Genomic DNA, 26,854 nt, shown 5'->3' with positions numbered 1-26,854 from the left:
TGGTACAAGTGAAAAGTTGCAAATTGCACCTGCTCTTTTCTTTTTACCCGTTTAAGTCAATACATTCATAATGCACTTTAGCAATCAATGTAACGAAGTTAATTCGCATAATCAACATATAATAGGCTTTCAAATGGCTTGCATTATACTAGTAAATGCATATTATTACGTAGCGGAACATTACAATTGACAGGGGTTGAGATTCGATTAATGAACCTACGAACTACATTTCATTACATTTACACAATCTGTAATATACAGAAAGATTTAAACATCTCTTTCTTAATATTAGCATAAATCGAAATTTAATGGAATTTGTGTTCCTTGTTAAGGTCCTTAACCTTGTTAAGGTCGACGGAAGGCACTGTATACAGACCGCTTTTAATCGGTCGTAACAGAGACCGGTACACTTTCTACTGCTGGAATGATAATGATGATAACTAAATATACACGAGACATATTTTATATTATCGTCTCCGATTACTGGTTTGTTCTATTCTTGTATTTAGTTCATATATTTGCGGCGGTAATATGCTGGTCCAACTTCCCCCATATTTTGTGTAGTTCCGTTTTCATTATCGACTAAGAACTATTCATAAAATGAATATTAATTTAGAATTTTTAATTAAAGTTAACTTCATGTCGTTATTCAAAAATATTTAATCAATTTTTCATAGTTAAATTTAAAATCAATTCAGGAAAATTGCAACGTCAGCTTCTGAATGGATCTTGTCATGAGCCACGAGATCGCGGAGATAAAAATTCATTTGGACAGTGCAACTAGATTTCCATTTGGAAGCCTGTCTCTCTGATATCGAATAGTAAATTTCCATGTAACGGAGTCGACATTTCCATTAGAAACAGGGCGTACGTTGAGTTTTTAAGCTGCACTTCGTCCATATCGACTGTCTATTCTGTTCTATATGTCATTGATCATGTTCTGTCTTGGCAATGTTATCGATTTTACATTACAATTTTGCTTTTTCCAATAGTTACAAATTGAAACTTTTCAATTCAATAGAATGAATAATGATTTAATTGCTTCTTAAACGCATAATCTATTTTCAGTAATTAACATGATTTTTATATATTTATTCATTGGAGTAGGACTGAAAGTAGTGATTACAATCATTAATATGGACTAACAATTATGAATTGTGACCAAGTTATGCCACCATCATTTATTAAATTCAGTTATATATATAACTTATACCATCTGTGGTTTTAATTAACACTATGTTTTATAAAAAAAACTAGCACAAGAAAAAAGTACAATATTCGGAACAAACAGATAATAAAAAATAACTAAATATTTAGATAAATGATATAACTCACCTTCACATTGCATCTACGTACTGATTCGTACTCTACTTTACCGGTAATCATCAGTTTCGTCAAGTAATAGCTCGTCTTTTTGGCAATATCAAATAATTAGGTACGTGTTTAACGCGGGTGTGAGAGAGCCCCACGAGTGATTTTGAGAGTCATGAGTGAAAGACGGTGGTTCGAGCTATCAAGCTAATACGCATATTAACAATTAACAATATTATGAAGTTTTACATCAATTCTAGCCCGAAGTAACAATACTAAACTGTTTCCAATCTTTTAAATGCCTTGTTGTTACAAGTCGTTTCATTTGTTCTTCGCGTTGATTTATTGCCAGAGTTGTAACATGTTTTCATTACTGAAACTTCTCGATTCATGAATAAATTTAACATATCTCAACATTCTCCTCCTTCACGACTGTTCTTATAACGTAAGTAATTCGTTACATATGAAATCACAGCGAGTCTAAAGAAACACGTAAAAAATTATAAATATATCTTATCTTGCATTCTGTACACGAATCAACTGGGATTTATGAAAAAATAAATAAAATACTATTTAAATAAATATTGTGATATTCTATGAATGGGACGTTTTGTTTAAAAAGCATCAGATGATATGTTTTAACCAAAATTTTATTGTTCAAATGAGCTATAAAAATCACACTGTTTTACATTTATATTACTTAATTCGACAAAGGTACTAAAAAGATTAATTATATGAGTATAATTTCCTTCAAAATTAATAAAAGGTTTTTACATCAACATATACGGAATTTGGTCTGTACATGTATGTAATAAGATAAGGTTGAGCTAATGGCCCGTGTGGTAGCCGTCTTCATTTTTTTCTTTCGACGGGACTTGTGGATTATGTTGGTGATTCAAAACAGTTGACTCAGAGACATTCAATGCATACCAAATCAGAGATTTGCTACTCGGGGGTTCATCTGCGAAACAACATACAACCTCGGTTACCTTTGAGTTCGTTACTATGTAGGTATGAAATACCGCCATTCTTATTTGTCTCGAAATTTGATCTTCGACAGTTTAAAACCTAGTTTTGTCCACAAAGTAACAAAAAGAATCCCCTGTTAAAAATACAAATTAAATGTATTTATTTTTAATACTACGACAGTATATTTGTCGACGAAGCCTACAAAAACAAGAATTAAATTTTATTTTTAAAATAGCTGCCCCAACTTAGCGATCAAGTTTAAAAGAAAAAAAAATAGATAGATATGAAAACAAGAAAAATATAACAATTAAGCATAAATGAACATCATATTAGTTTAACTTAAACATTTTGGTCTTTTACATATACGTGATGCAATAAAATTTCTAATTATTAAACTTTGAAAAGAATATTAAATATTAATAGATTTCATCTTCCAAAAAATTAAAAAAAAAAACTTTTTCTTTATAGTAGGTTATATTATGTTTATAGTTATGGAAGACATAAAACTAGTAAATTACTGCCACCCTTGAACCAAAAAATCGATAGAATTTCGTCATGTATTATGTAGAAGACTCCGCCGTCGATCAATACTTTGCCGCATACATAAAAGTCGGTTAGCGACAACTATTTTGGTTACATTTATTATTCATATTGAAATGTCACTATGATGTTCACTGTATAATTTATAATTACACGAGGCCCCTGGAGTTGTAAATTATAAATCAACTCTAATTACAATGAAAGCTATTATAATAATCATAAATAGAACACTATTTTTCAAATGAACACTTTGTCTGTACGTAGAAGAATGGATTTAATATTCTTACATAAGTTATTCAATGCTCAGCAAATTGTAAGAAACTTCTGGAACGCATTTAGCTCTGTGTTTCCAAAAGGAATACGCAACTAAATTGTACATGATTTTTTTAAATTACCTAATTATAATAATAATGTCAGGCGCAACTCTCGCATAGCAATGCTTACTTCCACTTGTAAAAGTTAGCATAGACTGCTTGATCTAGATATTTTTTATAACCGGACCACGTTAACAAAAAAAACTCCTGTATATAGTTCTGATTTATGTGTCTCACCCTTATTATTGTCTTTAAGTATTAACGTCTATTTAATCACTTCAATTGTTTTGTACAATAATAAAATGTCGTTTAAATATAAGGTTTCTAATTATTTAAGTTTGTATAGGGGTCAAACTGTAACTTTTGTTTACGATAGCCCAAAACGCTCTTAGCTGTAGGCATTCATTAACACAAATGACAAAAATAATTTGTTCTTCTTAATTAAAAAGGTTGGTATGCGAGCTAGGGCGGAAATTTCATTTCTAAAATGTCGTGTCGTGTCTCTTTAAAAAAGACGCACGGCATTTGCTTACTGTAAGAATTTGACGTTGGTATTTTGTATCACAAAAGATTATATGAACATAAGCATTCAGTGCGTCATCATATAAATACGAAAAAAAACTTTGAAATATAGCAAATTTAAATTAAAAAAAACTGTATATAATGATGAGTACACTATGTGTTCGGATTATAGTTTCCTAAGACTTGAGAGAACAGGCGAAAAAAATACTAAACTGTAAAATTATGCTGTACTGATTTTTCTGAACAAGCAAAAATCATACGCGATTAAAAAACAAAAATGTTACAAAATATCCTTAAAAGCACGGATTCGATTGAATAATTGAAAGCAAAAATTTTACGAAGTTAAAAGTTCCTGAGTGGTGAACTCGATCCGTAGACGCGATGTAAATATAGGACCACTAGCTGAACCGAAGACATAATCAGGGAACCACTGTGGCGATCTTTGGAGAAGGCCTATGCCTCGGCTGAAATGATGATGATAATGATCTGGATATATTCATTCACCATTGATGAACTAAAATTGATACAAGAAATCTAAAATAGATTGATATTAATTTATGAAGAACGAACAGGATAAAATAAGAAATATTACATTATATTTCAATGTTCTGCGCCGTCGTAAAATGGAAAATGTTTTAACAATTGACTTCGCAACTCAGCAATTGATTTAGTTCCGAGCTTCATTTCGTATAATTTTATTTTAAGCCTAGGTCGCTACTGCATCTTTTTAATTTCTTATTTCCTTTATATCGAAATATGAAACATTTTGTTAAACTTAAATTTTTCATTTATTACGAGATTGTAAAAACTATGTGTTAGGAATATTATCATTGCCCTCACCGCTAACTATGTTAAAATCATTCGTAATAATTTATAACTTAACCGTAAAAATTTAAATAGTATAAAAATAGTGACTGCCTGCCACATGATAAATACAAGAATTAAAAATAAACATTTATGGCCTAAATTTCGTGTTCAAGTACCTAATCGTTCATGGGTCTGAGTCTACGCATATGTAAGGAAGTCCCACAAGATGTCTTAGACTTAGGGAAGAGCTTCTTAGTTTTAAATCACACTCAATAAAATAAGAAAGTAAATTTTTACGTACATCTTACTATAGCATTCAAGAGTTATTAATTGATCGAAATATGTAGGCTTTGGTTAATCATAATAGTATTCACGTCATCACATCATTATTCAATTTCATTAAAAAAGCTAATTTGAGTTTCTGGCCGGCTCTTCTCAGCACATCAGCATTCCGAGGCGGAGGTAACTTACTACTTATAATGTTAAAATAATTGACGATTCAAAAGTGTATATAAATGCCTACTCGAATAAAGAAATTTTGAATTTTGTCAACCATGGAATGCTAACCACGTTGAACTAATGTATGCGCATACAGAATGTTGCCGCTACTATTTTTATATTTTTTCCAAACTGCAATGAAGCCAAACTGCTACTGTCCTGCTTTTTCTTTAGTTCTCAGTACGCCATAATTTGCATGTTAACGGAATTCAATCTTTTTTAAAAAACGTTCGGATTATAACAAAAAAAACCATAAACTACAATTTTAACTGATAATTTGCAACGTACAAATATAACAAAAAGATACAAGGTAATCCAGATTTTAATCAAATAAAAATAATAAAAACCATTAACCCGCCAATCTACGATCGCGTAATAGCCTTTTTCAATTATACCTCTTTAAGCCGTCATCGATAAAATAAAAGGTAATGGATGCTTTATAATTTAAAATATAATTTTACGTCTTTATTTAATTATGTCTCATAAACAGTTTTCACTATAAAATGTCTGAATGTTTCATAATATACATATTATATACTTAATATAAACAATAATGAACTGTGATGATTTCGCATACATTGAAGTGAACAGATATACATCTCCGATCTTTCATCTCCCGAATGATGCAACAATATTTGCTTACTCTTATACATAATAGATTCACTATCAGATTACTCATCGGCGACGATGGCCCGTTATGTACTAGTATAGTACAACCGAAACCGCTGCTTAAGCGACGCCACCGCAAGCGGTGACTACCAACTCAGGGAATGGAGCGATCCCCCGTCTCGCTGTGCGCATACTTAAGACACGGTACAGCGATTTCTGTAGCAGTATAATACCGCCGAATATCTGACAAATTTTCCATTGTTATTTATAAGTTTTGCAGGAATTTGTTTCACCACTTATTGTACTCTCAGCTCTAACTTTTACTCGTAGTAAGTTGGTTGTACAAATTCTCTCGATAATCCAATTACAGTAGACGGTCGAGTAGAGCTTTGGTTGGTTTAAAGACGTATGAAATGACTTCTCAAGCTAAATTCTTCTCAGAAGTATAGTCAGCATATAAAGTCTTCGCCTACGCAATCACAGTAGCCTCCTAATTCGGTGAAAAGCCTAATTCGAGATACGACCACAGAAGGAGCTTTTAAGTTAGCTTAGCTTAGTTGCAGTAAAGTTATACCAATTCAGCCCTCTACCATCTTAAGCCCGATAAGGCAAAAACCAACGACTAATTATTTTCAACTATGAGACTACACAAATTTAGCACACGTTTTTTATGCTATGCATGTTTAATGATTATTTAAGACGTTGAAATTGCTACTGTATGTTTAATGTTCTCGAAAGACGAGGAACAGGTGGATTAATTTCTGGTAAAGGGTCAAGGATAGACAGATGGCATGGCCATAAGGTCGTCGAAAGATTTAGGCTACAGGCCGTCCTGCAGTGGACATTCTACAGCTGTAATGATGATGATGTTGCTGGTGATAATAAAAAAATTAAAAGGTTAATCATTGATATTGAAAACATATCTTCGAATAAAGTCGTCATGGAAGTAAATTAAAAAAAAATATCGTGATGTCGTACCTTTGAGTAAATAGTAAAATTTTGTCCATTTTTATTATCTTAGCCAACGTTATATCAACGTTGTAATACTTATATTATTTATACATTTTAATAGTGGTCGGATAGACTTAAGTCTATATTCTTGGTGGAACTGTATCGTAATGGACGAAACGTATTATTTACCTTGTCGTTATTTCCATCTCAACATTTTACGACATAAAAAATGTAGCTATGTAACGTTTTATGGACGTGCTTTGACTGAACGGTATCGCATACATTTATCAGTCGGCCCCATTCACGAGATTGTTTGGAGGTTACGATCGAAACAATTCGGTCGGTTACGAGATGACGAGCCTTCTATTTGGATAGTAATTCCGACGCCGTTAAATCTCGAAATAACTGAATTGACATTTCCATTAAGAAATCTTCGAGAGAGGAATGTTTTAATCACACATATCTTCATTTTTGTTTACTTCTGATTGTTTATAGTAGATTCTTTATTTTTACATTGACATTAAGATTACTTTACGTAATGATAAAGATATTATCTTTTATTGCAAATTATATATGTTTAATACTGTTGCCCGATATTCGGCATTTGGTGGTCGTTCAGTACAGTTTGTCGTTCATCTCCAGACACGAGTCATAAAAAAACTACATTTAATAATATTATTGCGAACAAAGCATGAGGTTTATATTAAACTTTAATTAATACCCTTCAAAGTACTCTCCTTGGCTAGCGGTGCATTTAACCCAACGTTGATTTCACTATTGGAAGCACTTCTGAAATGCATCTTTCGGACGACCTTTCAGCTGCAATGTCGCAGCTCTCTCAATGTCGCGAATGGTGTCAAAACGGTTTTCTTTTAGCCCGGTTATCAGTTAGTTCTGGAAAGAGCCTGAAATAGCATAGGGCTAAATCCGAAGATAAGGCGAGTGTGAGAGACAGTGTGACAGACAGTCATATTTTTTGCCAAAAACTTGCGAATCAATAACGATGTCTGGGAACAAATTTGGGACTCGTTTTACAAACCGTCGATTAAAATGCTTTACACGGACCTACAAAAGGTGTTTAGTTCCTCAGCAAGCTCTCGTATTAAACCCCTGTTTAATCGAACCATTTTGCTGCTTTTTACACGTTTTCATCGGTTTTTGAGGTCGAAGGACGCTCGACTTGGGCTCGTGATCAACCGATTCATTCGCGCCTTTGAATCCCTCATACCACTTGTAAACAGTCTACAAAGTGACTACATTATCACCATGCATTAATTTTAACACTTCATGTGCTTTTAAGTTCCACTTTTTTCAACTTAAAACTAAATTTTATGTTAACGCATTGTTCATAATCCATGATTCAACAAATACAGGGAACATGACCTCACTGTTCTAGCTGTGGAAGCTATAGACAAGTCTTAACTTGTTCAAATTTCCTACATATATCTCATTCAATCAGACTATCACAAGTAGTATCAGTAGTTCCTGGTATAAAAATTAATTCACCGTACTTTCTATCGTACCTTGTAAAACCTCTTGCTGATATTATGGATTAAAATTGTTGATAATGGGTTCATAAATCGCTTATTTAGATAGTGATTTTATGCAGGGTGATTGGTTAAATGTAAAACCTTTAAAGAATTGAATAGTATTGCTCAATTTCTGGCAATTAATGTATGGTACACTCTATCCAAAAATCAATGGTTCCAGAAATAATGAATAACCATATGAAAATATAGTAAGAAAACGCGTTTTCAAAATTCGGATTACTTCCTGTTAAAAATTAGTCATTACGTCTCTGCATACTTTGTACCGCCAGAAGTAAAAAAGTAACTTGTCGCATTTAAATATAAAAAAAATATTTATGTGACATATTTATTTATTTATTCACGCTTTTACAATTTGTATAATAGCGTATTAAATGCCTTATGGACATTATCTCTCAGTCAACCTAAGCATATTTCACAGTGATCACATTATACAGGATGAATGGAAATAAGCTTTAAAGCTTCAAAGTTTTTGCTGACAAATACGCTATATGTTCACACCTTGAAAGCTTATTCGTCTATAGTAAAATACCTATTTACAAAAAAGTAAAATGAATGTGACGATTCAGTTTTCGCAGAGTACATATTCTTTTACGAAACATTTAAACTAAATTATAAATGTTGGTCGCCCCGGGCGACAACGAAAATCCCACAAAGTGCGCACAGATCCCTAAAAGTAAATTTGTGTAATTCAGGCTAGTACACGGACAGCTAACGCATGACTAAATTAATACACCGCTCTCCCCACACCCATTAACACGCGGCGCTACAACTTTGCAGGTTACGTAATTGATAAATTTGTCGAAGTTTTAATTTTTATGTGTTTAGTTGGCATTTTGCAAATTAAAACATAAACTTCACGTGATCCTTGATAACGGTTTAAAGGGGTGAATGTATAGCTCATTTGTAGTCATATAGCTTTAAAGCACACTTGTATACAATCATCCCTGTATAAAATGATTACTCTGAAACTATCGGAATGCGACCGACTAACAAATTCTGACAGTACGAAGTCTGCAAGGGCAGAGAGTAAACAAATAATAATTTTTATTTGAAGTAACAGAAATTATTTAGACGTTTTTTCTCTCTGTTTCGTTTTTTCTGTCTGTTTCAATATTATTATTACTTAAAGGATAGAGTGCACTATGCATTAGTTGACAAAATTAGTTGTATATATCACATCAGCCAGTCCACATTTCGGCCTATAGACGCTCACTACAAAGCATAGGCCTCACCTTAAAAATATCTATGGGGGATATACTATAATTGCCACACTTGGCAAGCCGGTTGGCGATCGCTAGTGTGGTATTATGGTACGGAGAGGCCGCCGCTACTCATCCTCTAGAAATTAGTTGTTTGTGCGCAGTGACAATCCTGTATAATTAATGCACGATGTGTGGTTTTTATATGAATGTATTCAGGGAATCCATCCCGCGGTGTATGATCGCTAGTCTCAGTCCTCTACTGCCTGGCTACAGCTGTATAAAATACTAAGTATATTACTAGCTACAAAACTCGAAAACGCTTGAGTCGTTTCGTTTTTTTATACTTTAATTAAGGCGCCGGCAAATTAGTTTTGTTATAAAAAATAATAAAAACAACACTTTTCCGATACAAACTAGTAAGCAATTTGAAACACTTTGGAAACTAAAGGTTTGTGAACAAGGAAAATATATCGTGTACCATATAGCATCACAATGAAAATATAATCACATTATCACTGAACGCCTGAATTTCATCTACAAAAAGTTAACAAGTGTACGCATATATCAGAGGGTACCACAAGATATCTTAGACCTTCTCTTAGTATTAAATCTAAAGTCAAAAGTATACTATTAAATAAATCTTATTGTAGCGTATTAGAGTTTTTAATTGATCGAAAGTGTGGAGCTTGGTATGTTGACACATTTTAGTGATTGATATTATAATGTATACATGAAAAATTGTTAAATTTCATTTAAAAGCAACTGTTGACTTTCTGGCCGGCTCATCTCAATAAATCGTTTAGAGCCGGTAGTAACTTACTACTTACAGTGGTAAAGTAATCAACGATTTGAAAGCGCATGTAAATGCCTTGAATAAAAATATTTTGAATTTAAATAGTATTTAATAAGTTTTGTCGGAACAACATTGTGCAACTAGTTTTAATTTTAAATAACATGCAAAGTCGTTCTATTAATATTTTGTGTAATAGTTTTTATAAGAAATGAAATACCGAAACTGACCTGAAAGCTCACTTAGTGTTAAACATCATAACAAAACAACGCCCAACTTTTAAACTACCAAATGCTCTTCGCTCGTCTAAGGTAAGAGATGACGCGTCACATTAACCCAGCATTTTCATTATCTACTTTAAAATGGAACACAGCAGCATTATAAAAGTAATGACCGGCTGTTGCCAATTAGCACCGTATTTTAAAAGGAATTGCTAATGAGCGAAGAATATGGAAAATTTAACTTAATTACATTACTTAAAGAGAAACATTCTCACCTCAAGATTGTAAAGTCTGTATCAATCGGAGAAATGATTTAATATTTAGGAACTCTGAGTTGGATGTCAGATCTATTATTGACACTGAATAAAATATATCATCCTCTACTCGAAAGCATCATAGTGAAACGGACATATATACAAAAATAGCGTTGAATTTTGTTTCGTGCCATTGAACCCGGAATCTTTTTAAAGATTACAGACGATTAATACTATTCTTCAAATGATATGTACTGGACGTATCATTTGGAGTATAGTATTAATATTCGTTGTCATCATTTCTGTCAATAGATGTTTACTGCTGGACCTTCCTGAAAGATTTCCAATAGGACCGGTTGGGAGCGGCATGGCTAGAGCGTCATCCAACGACCTTAACAAAGTCGACTTGACACCTTGTGAGCGGACCTCGTACCCTGCGGCCGGTCCCTGATCTAGTCTCTAGAATCTTTGGTCCTAGTGAAAATTAAAAAAATTATTAATTCATTCATGTCAGCCGATGAACAAACTTATAATAATGGCTATTAATTATGTGCTAGTTGGAACTTGGTAGTCGTTATATATTTTTATACGATGTGATTAAAAATTCGAAGTGACTAAGAAAAAGCGATCCGCAAAATATAATTGAGTCCAATTAATTAAGTAAGGAAAGCAATTAAGAAAAAATGTTACAGAATGCCAAAAAGATGTTACAGACGTAATAAATAAAAGTCATGACCTGAGTGTTTGGGTCTATAGCAACCCACTGAAGTACTCACGAACTTGTGTTATGACTACGTAGATGGCCGTATAAAGCGTGTTTAGGGTTTTTACGAGTCGTAGACTGCCTGCCCTCGGGCCGCGTGTCTTGTTACCGTAAGGCCTGCCTTTCAAATTTTTATGTCCGCTTGGTATATTTCCTAGATTGAAGCTATTTCTTATTTTTGTTTTAAGTTACAAACTAGTTTTTATTTCTTTATGGTATTCAAAAAGTTATTTACTTATATAAAGAAGGTTATACATAGAATGTCCAAGTTAGTGAAATAAATAATATTACAGCCACAGTACCAAAGGGCTCACTCGAGCATAGTTTTCGTAAAGAAGCTTAATCTAATCCCTATAGAAATGGACAAACAGTCAGTTAATATATTTCTTTTTTTTTGTAAATAAAGTCTGGTATTAATCATTAAAATAAGATAGAATTAAATATTTATTCCGTTTTATTATAAATTTATTTTATTTATTTATAAATTAAATAATAGTTACAGATATTAATCCTTTAGGTAGGCTATTTAAAAGTTTTCACAAACTAAAAAAAGAATCTTGTTAAGATATTAATTCTTTAAAAATTCAAGGCTCATTTGCCAATCATCAAAAAATAAAAGTGAAAAGAAATTGCAAAATATGCAAAATACAGATAAATTAAAAATCTGATTATTTTTGTCGTAATATGATTAATTATATTTTCCAAATATTTTATTACAGTTTTTTGATTTGCGCTTCTTTTTTGTAATCTATTTAGTAGGTGAGATACAGTAATATCACAAAGTGGAATTCAAATTCACGCGAGAGATCGTTAAACAATCTGCACGCCCGTATGTAATGGCAGCACAAGGAGCATGTATAAATTAAACAATGTAACTACAATATATATCTATATATATATACTACACTAATTAATAGTAAATGACCTAAATATCCACCCCTTTCAAGCTCTCACAAGTATAACCAAACTACCTGTTTAACATAAATCTTCAAAAAGATCGCCTATTCATTAAATAAAATTTTAAAGAAGTAATTGAAGCGTTGTAAACATATCAAATGAACTCAATATTTTTAGGTTACTTTATTCGCAAGCTAGGGACCTAAACCACAAAAACAAACGACGCTACAGGTCCAATGTCAGAAACCGTCTGCACTCGAAATAGAACGCTCTTGATCTGGTAATATGACCTAGCTATAAAAGAGTAGGAGGTTGGGTTTCACCGCATTGGTATGGTCTGTACGTAATTTTTGTAATCGTATTATTTACGACGCGGTTAATGGCAACAAGTACCTTAAATATAGGCCAATCTAATATCTGAAACGACATTGATAATGACGCTTTATTATCTGTCATTGTAATGGAAACCATTGCTGTCAAATTTGAATACTTTTTTTAACCAAAAATAAATATTTAAAAAAATAAAAAAAATAACATTTTGATAATATAGCATGATTAAGCGTTTTCAAAGTTCGTATTGTAATTAATTACTGTTTACTACATGTCCCTAAAGACTATACTGTCAGTAGTTAACGGTCAGTCGCATTCAAGTATAAAAATATAAAAATAAATAGAAAAATATTAGTAGAAAATATATATAGAAAAAAAAAACTAATGTAACATTTTTCAGAATGACCACTATATAAAGGAAGATAGCAAATACGTGTAAAGACTAAACATTTTTACTGACAAATAAACCACACATTCACCCTTTTAAAGCTCTAACATCTATAACAAGTTTCCTTGATAGTCCATTTGCATATCTATGGAAGCCGCACATAAATCGATTTTTGAAAGTTACTTTAAAGGTATGACACAGCGCTGTACTATGCCTATTAATTTCAACGAATAACCGCGTTACCGTTAACTGAATTCATCATTAACAGCACATTTTCAACACAAAAAAGCAAACATATTTGTAATGTTATTTTCAATATGACGTAAGACATTAGTCTCAAAAGAATTATTCTCCGCTTGGATTAACTAGAGTGAACCTACTTTTTTGGCTTGTAATCGATAATACATTAGTAATGCAATAAAAAATAAGTAAATTAACCAAAGCGCCTGATGGAAAAGAGGAGATAACGATGCAAAATAGCAGAGTGATGATCTTACTGGCAATCATCATATTTTTTACTATAGTACAGTAACATTTCTCACTATATAGAATTTTAATATGTATAATAATTAACATATACATTATTCAAAATTATGTTCCAGTATCATTACAAATGAAAATTAAAAGATGTTAACACAACTTACAATATGTTTATTTACTAACTACTCTATTATATGTGTTCTTGAATCACTTTTCGGATGATTTGTTGTCATATTTCCCCTGCGACATATTCTAATAACTATTTTTGTGTGTATTGTGTATATTTTTGTGTATATCTTTGTGAAATAGGTTGTAGGCGGTGTAAGAAATACCCATACTATATTTTTAGTACTCTATACTTAACTAAATGATGACAATGTAATACATAATTCCAAATTAAGTTAGTTCAAGTTTAATCTTGTAAGTGAAGATTGATTTCAACAAAAGCACAATACTTGTAAGCGACGATCTCAACTTTTCCTATCTGCGCCAATCGTAATCTTTTTATTCAACTTGATGAGAATTCAATAGGAATCTGTATGAAATCGACGCCAAATAAACGACTTTGGGGCATTCGATTATATCGCTACTACTATCCAATTACTTAGAGAATACTCTCTGTTGAAACGAATATTTACCCAGAATCAGTAGGATGATTCTAAAGTAGAAATATAATTCTCACATTTATATTAATTATTTTTAAAGTTTAGTGTCTACTTGACTATCCTTTGAAATATGATTAAGTAATTACAATCTTACTAAAAACACCATTAAAAAGAATGTTTTTCACGTAACAATAACACTAATATTATGACTATAATTTATAAATAGATAACCATTATTAATTAGCTATTTTATTACCTTTTATCAAAGCAGCAGATCAGCTAAAATAAGTGTTCCCAGAAAATTTTATTTTACAGTTTATGCAATTATTTTGAAGTTATTACTGATCTTTAAATGTTCAAAATTGGTTGAAGCTGTTATAAAAACTATAAATACAAGATTTCATGTTAAAGCACAATCATATAAAGATTGTATCGACATTTGCCGTACCAGCCTTCAAATGACTCCATGACTCACGTATACTCGTCGGAAAATCAATAGTTTTTCCGAGCAAAACTTGTATAAATGTGCCTTACTTTCTACTATTACTTTTCAATGAACTTTGTTTTTCATGTTTGCCTGTGCGTTCCGGGGTTGTATTATTCATATAAATATAAACATTTAATTGTTTTGATTTTAAAAATATGAGAATTAGATTTAACTTTTTTTTTAATTCAGCCGCTGGGAAACCTTTTATTTAATTAAAAAGTTTTTAGAGCTATTATAGCTCTATAGTAACTTTTCTTTTCTTGAATCGAAAATACGTATCAAGAAAGCGAAAGACTTCAGGCGGCACGTTAAATCAATTTGTGAGGGTCACAGAAATCGAGATATATTACGAAAGTACCTAGTATTCGAAGCTGTAGACCGTATAGGAAAGGCTATTTTTCAAGTAATTGTAACATGTATTTTATTTCATCTGATACATGTAAAAGAATAACACGTGTAAAAAATTCACATGGCACTAACGATTACGTCTAAGATTTGCCATAAGATAGAAATGGCTTCAAGAAAAAAGTAAAAAGATAGTTGTGTATCTGATATTGCGGTCATCAAAAGATATTTGTATATACTCAAAATATCTTGTCTTCAAATTGTCCCAGGTGTACGTTCAAATATTTAAAACCAACAATTAAAAGCTTTGTTTACCGAGAACTACAGACAATATATTTAATCAACCAATCCTATGTCTAGGAAGTATCGTTAATTGATCTTACACGTAACGTCGTCATCGGGAGATGTTGAATGTTCAGTAGACGACGTTTAAAACGAAAATTATGTAATCTTTGCTTCGAATCGTTTTAATGATATTTTTGAAAATCTTTGTTCTAGATATTGCTGCCTCTATTTCATGTTGAATTAATTTTATTTTAATATCGGAGGCGAATGATCAAAGTTATCTAAATTATTTGTGGGTTCTGAAAGTGACTGAGCCAAAATTACCTAATATCTTAGAATAACATTTTGTTAATTACTTTTTGTTCTGTCAAATTAACGTAAAAGATGTAACATTCGTCGTAAATCTTACCAAAGTAATCATTCAATTGGTTAAATGACAACGTCTAATAAATTCCGATATTTTTGGAGATTTATCTGTAACTAAAAGGAATTCCAGTTGGTGTTTCGATATGCGTAGGTAGGTAACATATGTGGCTAATGCTTCGAACAATAAGATGATGTTGTAACCATCGGGTCGTCAGGCACGAACGGAAGCCCGTCTCCTCATACAGATAAAGCCCTCTTTATTGTCTTCCGTAATTGAAAGGTCGGAGGTATTTCCCCCGGAGCCTCTAAATTGGTCTCAGCTGGTCGTTCAAACTGTGAAATAGCATTTTCTTTTCTTAAAGCATTACGATTGATCTACAAATGAAGACTTTTTTAAAAGCTAAATGCAACTATCACGCTGTTTTAAGCTGATTTTTGCAAATAATTAAACTCTAAGCTATCATAATTATTATTAACATTAAAATTTTGAATGAAAACTTAAATCATTTAAAAAAGTGCAAAAAAATATCAATATACTCATAAAATTATATCCGAACAACTTTTTACAATTGCTTGAGCTCTATTGTAATTTTTAATTGTAATTCTTTTTGCTGAGCAAGCTATCATAGTTTTATATTTAGATATAGAGTTTAAAAATGAAGTTTCAGATGTTTAATAAGTCGAACATGTTTACATGACACTATTTAATAATCATTTGCCTTTTTATTGGTAGTTTATTTATAAAAACTGTACTGTTTCTGGAAATAGAATTCATTGCGAATTTTTTTATCTCTCAGACAGTGACCTGGAATCAATACGGGCGTTGTTCAATGAGAAAGAGAAGGAGTTATCGGTGGCGGTGGCCAAAGTGGAAGAGTTGACGCGGCAGCTGGAAGAATTGCGAAGAGGAAGGGCGCAGCCTGCTCCGCCTTCTGCTCAGGAGCTCGATAAGCTACGCCGAGAACTAATGGTAAGAACTCATGTTCATCATACTTCATTTCAATCGTAGGAATACCACTGTTGGATATAGATCTCCCCCATATATTATAACACCGGCAGAAAGCATCTGCAATGTCGTCATCTCTTCACGTAGTAGGTAGGACGTCTTACGCTGCACTTGAGTGGTCTCTACCCTAGAACCTTACTGTCGTACCGGCCATCTGTTATTCGCGCCATGTGACTGCTAACTATTCAACTTGCCAATCTGCTGGGCTAACTCGGGCATAGTCTTCGCCATGGCTCGTTGGCGTGTCAGCTTACCAATCAGACACTAAGTGAGAGATAAATAATGATATTCTCCTAATTTTCTTCTTTACCCTGGTGAAGTCGCAAATAATTAATTAAACTAGTTTTTCCTTTGAATAATACATAAGTTATACCTTCTAATTCAGTGTCTGTTTATAATTATAATAAGAGATTTTTGAAGTTTCAACTACATCGCACAGTCATTAAGAAATTTGTGATTTTAGAAGATTTTAAAAATATTAAGGATACGGTTGATCGTTCCGTATGGTTAAATATATTATAATGACCAATCAGAATTTGTAAATATTATAATATCAGCTTCAACAAACAGGGTTCGATTGACTTTGAATAAATTTATGAAATAAAGAAACAATCAAAGGAAACCTTTTCAATCTTGTACTGTAATTTTTGTAGTAGACATTTTATTCGGGAATAAACAATCAAGTTTAGTCAAGTATTCTCCCGATTCCTCACTATACCAAATAAACTTATATGGAATCCCTTTTCAAATTGATCAGGCGACCCCTTGTCAATGTCGAAACGTAAGAAATCAAGATTTACCGTGATTCCATCAACGAATCAGATTTCATAGAAAGTGGTATCTAAAGTGGCTAGTTTTTTGTTTAAAAATATCTTAAGGTTATAAGCATTTTTAGAAAGTTTTCAACTTTAACTTTGGGACAAATCGAAAACACAGAAGTAGAAATGAAACAAAACGTAATATAATGAGATTAAGAACCCTTTTTTGTATTCGGTAATACCATTAGAAAAATTTTAACTCGTGATAAGAGAACAAACACGCCGTTATTTTATACTTTATATTTACTAATTCTGAAAATGTAAATAGTTAAATAAGTAACAAACTTATTACTTACATGATATACATACTATCTTCATATAATTAGTAACTCTTTTTTGAGTAGCTGTGTATTATACAGGCTATAAATATAAGAAGTCCATTAAATTATAACTTATCACAATAATTTTATAGTACGAAGGATTTGTTAAGTGTCGAGAAAGCTTTGGAATGAATTGCTCTACTACGTAGGTTAAGAATATTATTAAAGTAAAAAGTCTCTAAGTTTGTTGTCGGCTCCTCCCTCATCAGGGCGAGTTTGGAACTTTAAGTTGTATGGCATTTGATATTCTTCTAGTTACGATGAAACAAGTGGTAACAAAAATGATCCTTTGTTTGTAATATTTTAAATAAATGGATAAATGTATGTAACTTGAATTACGCAAGAATTTTTATTGCACAAGAAAATTAGAACAGCGAGAATTCTCCCTGACCTTTTGACCTGGCCATTGTTTCGCGAGCTTTAAGTTCGTCTTTCAGCCAAAGATAATATTCTTCTATAATTCAATAATTGGTTGTCTCGTCTAAGAATTTAAAGAGCAATAAAGTTTTCAGACTTTTCGAAGTAGATAGGGGTTCTTAGATTTTAAATTCTTTTTATTACAATGCTGAATCTGTAGTCTTACAAAGAAGGAAACAAAAACACGACCAGAGATTTATCTTTTGAATAATTCTCTAAAATTATGCAAGAAAATTATTTGTAATTGTGAATACCCTACGGTAGAGCGATGATATAGTTTATCGAATGCCTCAGATGCGTCGGCATGCGGGACGTCGAATTACCCCGAGCGTTGCTCGCCAACTAGGTTGTGAGAGTAAGGTCGAACACTAACGCTTGGACTTGATACCTCGCCATTCTCAAGGGGAGCTATTAAAGTGTTTCGCTAGATTACATCATTAGCGAAAGATAATTGAGGCAAAGTGATACTAATTTTTCTATGCTTTTAAAAATTTGGTTAGGTATGCATTACTGTATTCTACATTTATAATCTGAAAATCTTTATAAATCTGAAAATCATAATCCATCATTTCGTTATCATCATCATTTCAACCGTGTGAAGTCGACTGTGGAACATAGCCCTTTCCATAGTTTTTCAATGGGATCAGATGAAAGCGGCTTGAAAAGCGCCCATTTACGATTTCCTGACGATCTCAACAAGAACGTCCTATATTGCGTCCAAGGTCTGTACTTCAGAACTTTAAGACTCCAGCAGACATTTGTTATTCGCCCTTCGTGACCTGCCTACTGGCACATCAACCTTTCCATCTGCAGGGCTATGATGATTGCTTTTGTTCGCCTACGGATCTTCTCATTCCCATTTGATCTCAAAGAATCTTTGCATTGATAATAATAGGTAAATTTATTTCGAACAACACGTTAGTAACGGTCGTTGTCTAAGAAAATTGTTAGTAACAATTAAATATATTTTAATTTACTTATATTGTACATGCGCCAAAATAACAGTCAGTTTACTGTCTCCAGTACTGTAACTATCCAGCGAGCGTAAGAAAAATTTCATTAATATACGCAAGAAAATTTTGAAATGTTAATTTTTTTGAAACAATGCGTCAGATTTAAATTTGTTATAGCAGAATAGGACGCAGAGTAGTTATGCTAATCCCTTACATACGGGACAACCGCGAATCATCTCTCTATAAATAGAATTGAGAGTCAGTGTGCACTACGCGTATTGTATTGAATTCACACTTCATTTTCATTATTACGATTTAACAAAGAAAACGATAATTAACAGATACTTATTGCACTTTAAGTGATTTATTGGTTCTTATACACAAGCGTGTATTTATTGTCAAATTAGTGTTTTTTTTAAACGATCAGATTCACAAATTCTAAGCAGACATCTACTAAAGATGATATTTCAATTATACTTTTTAGAGGTTAAATGAAAATATACTAAGAGAGTACTACAATAGTTGTGTATAATATCATTTCAGCAATAGTACGTTAACAATAGGTATGACAAAATTTCAGTCGAAAATTGAATACATAAATTCAATAAAAAGAAGACAATTACTTATTCTTAAAACTGCATAAAACTGTAGTAGAACAGAGATGAAAATAGAAACCCACGAAAGACTTTATTTAATGATTATGCCCTTGCGATTAATTTCTGACACTTCATCGTTATTCCTTTCAACTAGATAATCTAAATCAAATCATGCGCTTAATTAACACCTGACAATATTCGCACCGAAGTACGTCACTGTACTCATTCGACGTCTGTTCCCAGTGCCTACCAGCGTTTTGATTCAGACTTCAATTTGACAATTTAGTTACGGCCGCGGCTCTCGACTAGCCTGCTGCATCCAATCAACGAGATGACCTTATAGTTTATAACGTGGGTGCTATACAAACAAATACAAAACAACAAATCTATAAGTATTGTGTTACAAAAGTATATAAAGTGTCATGGTACTAGGACAACATGAATTCCTGGTGTTGCAGACATAAAAAACGCAAGTCCGGCTTCAGATATCGTAAACCTCAAGTACGTAACGATCGAATTTTATGAAAAAAATTCAGTAATTTAAAATTTAAGAATTGAGTGAATCTCGCATGAGCACAGTGTCGCATCAATATAACAATGTAATCATCGTATCAGCTACCAATTATTTTAAATGGAAAAAATATGTGTCAGTGAATAAAACATGGAGCCTCAAAAAGAATCACATGTATAAAAACCGTACCATAAGGTAATTTAAAAAGAAAAAAAAATGTTTCATTAAAGTGTATCAGGTCAGGTTAAAATAAATGTATTTAAAAATATAGACACGCATTTTATTATAACTCATGTATACAATCACTGTGAAAATTAATTGATTCTTTATTTAACTCGCTCATAAGATAAACCAACTAGTATACAAACTGTTAAATCCTAGAATTGACAATTGGTAACAAACATAGGTCACAGTTACATCAATGGATCTGGACCAGCATTCGCTCTTTGAAAAGAAGCTTGCACGATAGCAGAAATATTAAAATGCTAATATCTATATGAACTTTAAATATTTAATAGAATAATTGTAATCTATTTATTTATTTAGATGAGATACGATATTTACTATATTTGAATAAGTTATTTATTATTATAAAGGTCGTGTCTACTAGTGAGAAATTGTGTTACTTCTAATAGATCTTTATGTCTATTTAAGCTATTGAAATTTATTCGATATACTTAAACCCTCGGCATAGTCCTCTAAATATGCGATTAAAAAGAATATATTAATTAACTATTCAATTACTAACCACATTGAATCATTTAGGAGAGATACTCTTATTCGTTACGAGGAAAATGCAAGAAGAGACCAATTTGATAAAAAATCATATTTAACTGCACTATAATGGCTTCCTTAAACGTAGAATTAAGAGGGTTTCAAATGCACCCTGAACTGAGAAGTGACCACGAGAATTTCGGTCAGATTTTTTTCTGTGAATTCTCCTCATTTATATCCTGAACTATTATCAACCAATTTATTTACGAGGATTTTCGACCTTTATTATCACTTTTAAAATTCCTTATGTAGAACTTTTAAAATATAATGTTTTTTTTACAAGTCTTCGTTTAATGAGCTTATTAAATTATTACATGATAATTCAGAGACGTTACATGAGACATACATAGAGTGTATTGTGATAACGTTCACTGTTGCCCACAAAAGATTTAAAAATAAAAATAAACCTACAGATTAAACATTTTATGAAGCGTAGATAAAATATAACAAGATATATGTAAACTAATAATGTATAACATACTATATACACTAATAAGCATCAACATGTACAAAATCAAAACCAAAAACATATATCAACATATGTCTTCCCTGATATAATTTGGAGGAAAACATACGACAACATTCAGATGCCTTAACAAGAAAACGGTATTAACACATAATCCTATATGATCTTCTGCGACGTCTATTTTAGCGGGCTAATAACCATATATCGGAGCTTAGCTGTCTAATTTGCTCCTTTCCTTAATTTACGGTATCAATCTAACGGGATCCGCCCCAAAAGAAATTGAAGATTCTTAGAGAGAAGATTCTGGTATTTTTGCCGAAATAACGGGGAGTCGTTTAGAAGGCATTTGGAAATAACACGATCTTGTATTATCCAAAAGGTAATTGTTTTGACTTAATTTGTATTAAAAAGTTTAATAAATTTATTTGCCTTTAAAACTTTAATTTTGCTTGCTATTTTGGCTACCTATAATATATTACCGATAAAAAAGGAGCCCAGTAGTCGAGGACTGGGACTTGCAATCGTAGGCTGCGGATTCGATGCCAGAGGAAACTATTAGGCGACGGACAGCAGGCCGAATAGAATTTTTGCGGAAATAAAGTATAACCTAATTGTAAAAAAAGTTATTTTTTATTAATATTATCAAAATGTCTCCTTCGGTTTCTTTCCCGTTGATCAAATGATACCTCCGTCTTTTTTCTGTCGGATAACTGTCTGTCTACCAATTGTCCGTCAGTAAAATGTGTGGGTAGCGCACATTTTATGTTCCTGTTTAAAGTGTACCGTATCTGGACAATGACTTATTAAAAGGTACCATTTTCAATCCCAAGGTAAAAAGAGAAAAATTGACGTACTGTGTAATATTTTATGTATTAAAATACGGAATAGTACCGCGTTGCTATGGTCTTAGAGTTTGTTTCGACTTCTATTCAGCCGATAAACCTTCCTGCAAGGCAAAAATAGCATGTCTCATATCGTAAAATAATTTTAATCGGAATGCTTCCTTGTTATAATAATCATTATTTTCATATGTTCGTAGCCTTGTATTAAGAATATTATTTTTGGCAGTGTTAATAAATTATACAGTTTTGAAATAAACCAGCTATCCTTGTGAACAAACCGCAGATTGGGCGGTTAATACCGATTCAAATTTCATTATTTTTTCGCACTCTTGAACAAAAATCGTTTTAGTTGTTGAGCAGAAAATTCATTGACATGGAAAAACTCATTCATTCGGAATTGATTTAGCGATAGACCGTTTTGTGGTCAGATATATCGGCTTGGTAATAACGGCAATAGCACCAGACTAAGCTATTGCGTTATTTAGTCTTGATTATTAAATGCGAAGGTGTATGAACAAAAGACACCTCGTCGTGTGCTTTGAATTTAACACGCTGCTTAGCCTCAAATTTATGGAGTCAACTAAATCATTTTACAATCACAAAAGCTATATGTGTGCCCGTAACAATAAATTTGCAAGTTTTCAATTGGAATTTATTATCTACGAATTTCTTTATTACTTCCCTCGACCTTGACTATATTGTCAATCCACCTATAGGGGGGCCTAATCAGGCCGCGTCTATCGGCTCGTGGTGGCCACTCGATAACCTTTCGACCTCAGCAGCCTTCGGTTGCACGAGCCATGTGCCGCGCCCGCTGCCATTTCAGACGAACTATTCTTCGGTGACCTTAGTTCTTCTGTAGACCACCTCACTTCTGATTAGATCTAGATCTCATAGGGAAGTTCCGAGCAAATTCCATTTAATAAGGCTCATCGTAAACGACAACTGCTCAGAGGCAACTTTCAAAAAAATTCTTGGTATATTTATATTTAGTAATCGGAGCCAATGTCCATAAGTCAATCATTTGTAAATGTTAATAAATAGTATTTCGACTGTCGATCGAATACTAATAAAACTCATCTAATCAAAACTTTATTGAACTCTTTTATAGTAAATTTAATCAGACTTCGATTACGTAAATATTTACAAGGGTGTTGTTTATATATATAATATTAAGCGAAGATAAGCGTGTGTCGGTAACATGCTATGGTCGTTAGTTACGCTTGTATATTTTACTAGAAGATAATATTTGTTTTATAAACATATTGTTGCCTCAGATATGTTGTGGTATCCTTTACGGCTCGGTCTCAAGAGATACAATATCAAATTGTATGACAAGTATCTACACCGTTGCACGAGCTTCATAAATTTTGTTGCGGTAGGAATTTGACAACTTATGGAGACATTATAATTTTAGTTAAATTGTTATTGTTAAAGATAGTCTTCGGTTAAATCAAACCTTATAATCTTTCACATAGTTTCTTTTTTTCTATCTAGGCTCAATTGCTAAAGCGTTATTTCTACCTTGATGTACAACTTTTGAATAGATTGCAAACGAAGTGACTTATTTAAAAATAAAAGAATGTAAAAACTGTTTCAGCTTTATTGTTCAATACCATAAATGAAAGCTAAGGTAAATATGACGTAAGGATATACGTTAGAACTGATAGGAGCTCGCGGTAAATTGCCAAACATACAGAACTAGATCAAACATTCGGGACTAGAACAAGCAAAACATGAAACAGATATCAATTCAAGATTCGGTCTACTAAATTGCAATCGATACATACGGTTACTAGGTCGTATTATTTTGTTTTTAACCTTTTTTTTAAATGTCAGATATACATTGAGAATTATCCTGTCAAAGCATCTTTTACATTTAATTTTTTTTTAAACACATATCAGTCAAATGATCTATACAATAAATATAATCGAAATTATTATTGAATTATTGAACCATTTCTAATATATTTATCATTTAGATAGTAATTTTGTTTGCGCATCTTGAATATAGTAAACGTCATAGCCCAGTGGATTAGCAAGTTATGAGGCAGTGGGCAGACTACATAGTGAAATAAAATGTGGACTCTGCAGTCTTAAGGTAGTTAACTTAGAGTAGCCAGACCGTGATCCACCTTGTGGCCCAGTGTCCCGCATTCGGGGGACTTCGGCTCGAATTCGAGTGCCGGTCTGGCGTAAAAATCAAGAAGGAAACCATAGTCTTCCTGATAAGCGAAAAAGAGACCAAAGAAGAAGAGAATTAATACAAATGTAAATAGAAAATAAGAAATGTTAACATGTTAATGTGTAACGAGAGAGGAATGTAAGGAGAAATGTGGAAGAAAACCGAATGAAAGATCTTAAAATGTATAAATGAAGAGTAAGAAAATAAAAAAGATTGTGAAAAATTAAATAAATTAAAACAAAAAGTCCCTGTCCCACACCAGATAGGGGGTACGAGTGGCTCCCAATAGCGAGGGCCATTAAAATATTTAAAAAAAAACTTAGAGTAGAGCAACAGACCCATAAGCGTACGTAGGAAGTAGGGCATTGTGGAGTCAGAATTTGTTATGGTTGTCGAAAACCCCTAGATGCAGGCCGCTACAAACCATTTATTGGATATTTATAGAGGAGGCATTAATTCAGCAGTGACGTCCAACAAATTAAATAATGACGATAATGCTAATAAATTAACGTGTTTTTTACAACAGTACCGCAATAAGCTTAACGAGCAGCAAAACGGCAGGCTGTCAGCACAAAGAGCGGCGCTGGGTGCCCGACAAGAGGAAATGCGAAGCATCGACCGACGTGTGTCTGAACTGCAGGCGCGACTCCTAAGAAAAAGGGCGCTCAACAGGCAGCTCGCTGCGGCTCACCGCCAACCTCAGCAACAACAGCAAAGGTAAAACATCACGTCGTGATTTTAATTAAAAATAAAATATGTCAATTTATTTTTCATTACATCCCTAAATCATAGGTAGACAAGACATTTAGACATTAAGAGTGAATTAATTTTCTATTAATAGTTTTTTATCTCTCTATCTTTCTATCTCTCTCTAAAATGCTTTTAAATGAAATCAACTACTCTAACAATTAAAGAATATTGAACATCACATATTATACTTTATGAAGCAAAGATAACAAAAACCATCATCATATTTTATATCTTCTATAGTCAAGCCAATTTTAAAAATTGCAATAGAAATTTCAGCCACAAGATGTCTGTCACTGCTGGACACAGGTGCCTTCCAACGACCCTAACTTGATCGTCTGTCCACCTTGTAGGTGGATGTCCAAGCCTACGTTTACTGGTCTCTGGTCTCCACTTCAGGACCTTAAAGCTTTAGCGGGCATTTTGCGTGTTATGAGACCTCGCCTACCCACGGCTGATACATCGCGGCATTGGGCTGGGGATATCAATTATTTTGGTTCGTCTAGGAACCTTCTCAAAAAATTAAAAGTATATATATTATGGTATATACAATACGCTATTCCGTAATCTATAATGACGTAGCACCTTCACTATAATGTAAACTTTCGCAAGTATGTCTCTCTCGTAAATTCAATATATTTAGTACTAGGGCGAAAATCCATTACGTAGGTAAAATTAACGTCAACACAGAAGCCGGCGGGAGTAAACTGCGACAAGTGCACTCTCGAAACCGCGCACCGATGCCGCGTTTCATTCCAACTACTTCGAAACACTGAGCATGAATGCACGGCAAACCGCCATTAAAGTTTGTTAAGCATATGCATCGCCACACTCCTCCGCGGAATTTAAATTAATAAACTCCGTACCAGTGCAGCTCGTGCTTGAAATGTGATGTAGATCAACTTGAGGCTCTCTCCCTATTCCATAATTTTGAAATCTGTTCTACGGTAACTAAAGTTTTAATTTAAAAATACAGTTCAGTTAAGTCGTAAGTAAATTTGATACAATGTGCAGTATACCTGCACTCGTGTTTGATGATTTAATCGAAATTTTTAACATATAATCATGAATCATCGGCTTCATAAATTTTAAAAAGTACACATAGTGCGACTGCAATTAGTCGTTCAAGTATATATATATCAACAAAACAAATAAAATTGCAACGCCAACCGTCTAATACCTTTTTTACATTCGGATTAATTTCGGAGTTGTTAACATTTTTGTTTTTACGTTATCGAGCTCATGGGTCCCGAATTCGGAATATGTATTTCGTTTGTAGTAATTATTATTAAGTATGCAAACAAATAAAAACCTTTCAAACAAGCGTAAAAATATTTATTGTAACGCTCAAAACTTTTATATTTTGTAAATCAAAACAAAGTTATCTGTTTAATATTATATATAATTATCATTATCACATACATAATCAATATAAAATGTTTTAAATTCAATTTAAATCACAAATAAAAATATAATTTTAAGCTTTCTCTGCTTTAAATTCATAATGAAAACTCGTTAATATTATTTTTCAGAACGAATAATCCAACGCCAATGCAGCAATTGCCTAATTACCCAGCCGGAGGAACTTCGATGAATAGTCAACCAAAGAATCAACAGGCACGAGGCAACGTCGCTGCCGTCGAGCCTTATAACCATGTTCCTCATGCACAGAGCCTTAGCCATAATACAAACTTCCAGGTTATTACTTTTCCTTAACATCAAACGTATAAAAATA

The 26,854-nt window shown here is 32.6% G+C and overlaps 1 protein-coding gene across 5 annotated transcripts in view; it reads left to right on the top strand.

The window, feature by feature from the left end:
- ASPP (Ankyrin-repeat, SH3-domain, and Proline-rich-region containing Protein) overlaps nt 1–26,854 on the top strand; it is a 278,253-nt gene that overhangs the window by 244,764 nt on the left and 6,635 nt on the right. For all 5 annotated transcript variants that reach the window (XM_068772350.1, XM_068772358.1, XM_068772365.1 and 2 more), the window contains 3 exons: nt 16,282–16,454; nt 24,899–25,089; nt 26,652–26,817. In XM_068772350.1, coding sequence (XP_068628451.1) covers nt 16,282–16,454; nt 24,899–25,089; nt 26,652–26,817 — 530 coding nt within the window. The remainder of the gene's footprint in view (nt 1–16,281; nt 16,455–24,898; nt 25,090–26,651; nt 26,818–26,854) is intronic.

Source organism: Battus philenor, unplaced genomic scaffold, assembly GCF_028537555.1.
Source record: "Battus philenor isolate CCGP_79_NKW_IND1 unplaced genomic scaffold, ilBatPhil1.0.hap1 SCAF_11, whole genome shotgun sequence".
Taxonomy (NCBI): Eukaryota; Metazoa; Arthropoda; class Insecta; order Lepidoptera; family Papilionidae; genus Battus; species Battus philenor.
Note: the sequence above shows the minus strand (reverse complement) of the source record. Positions and strands in the feature narration are given on the sequence as shown.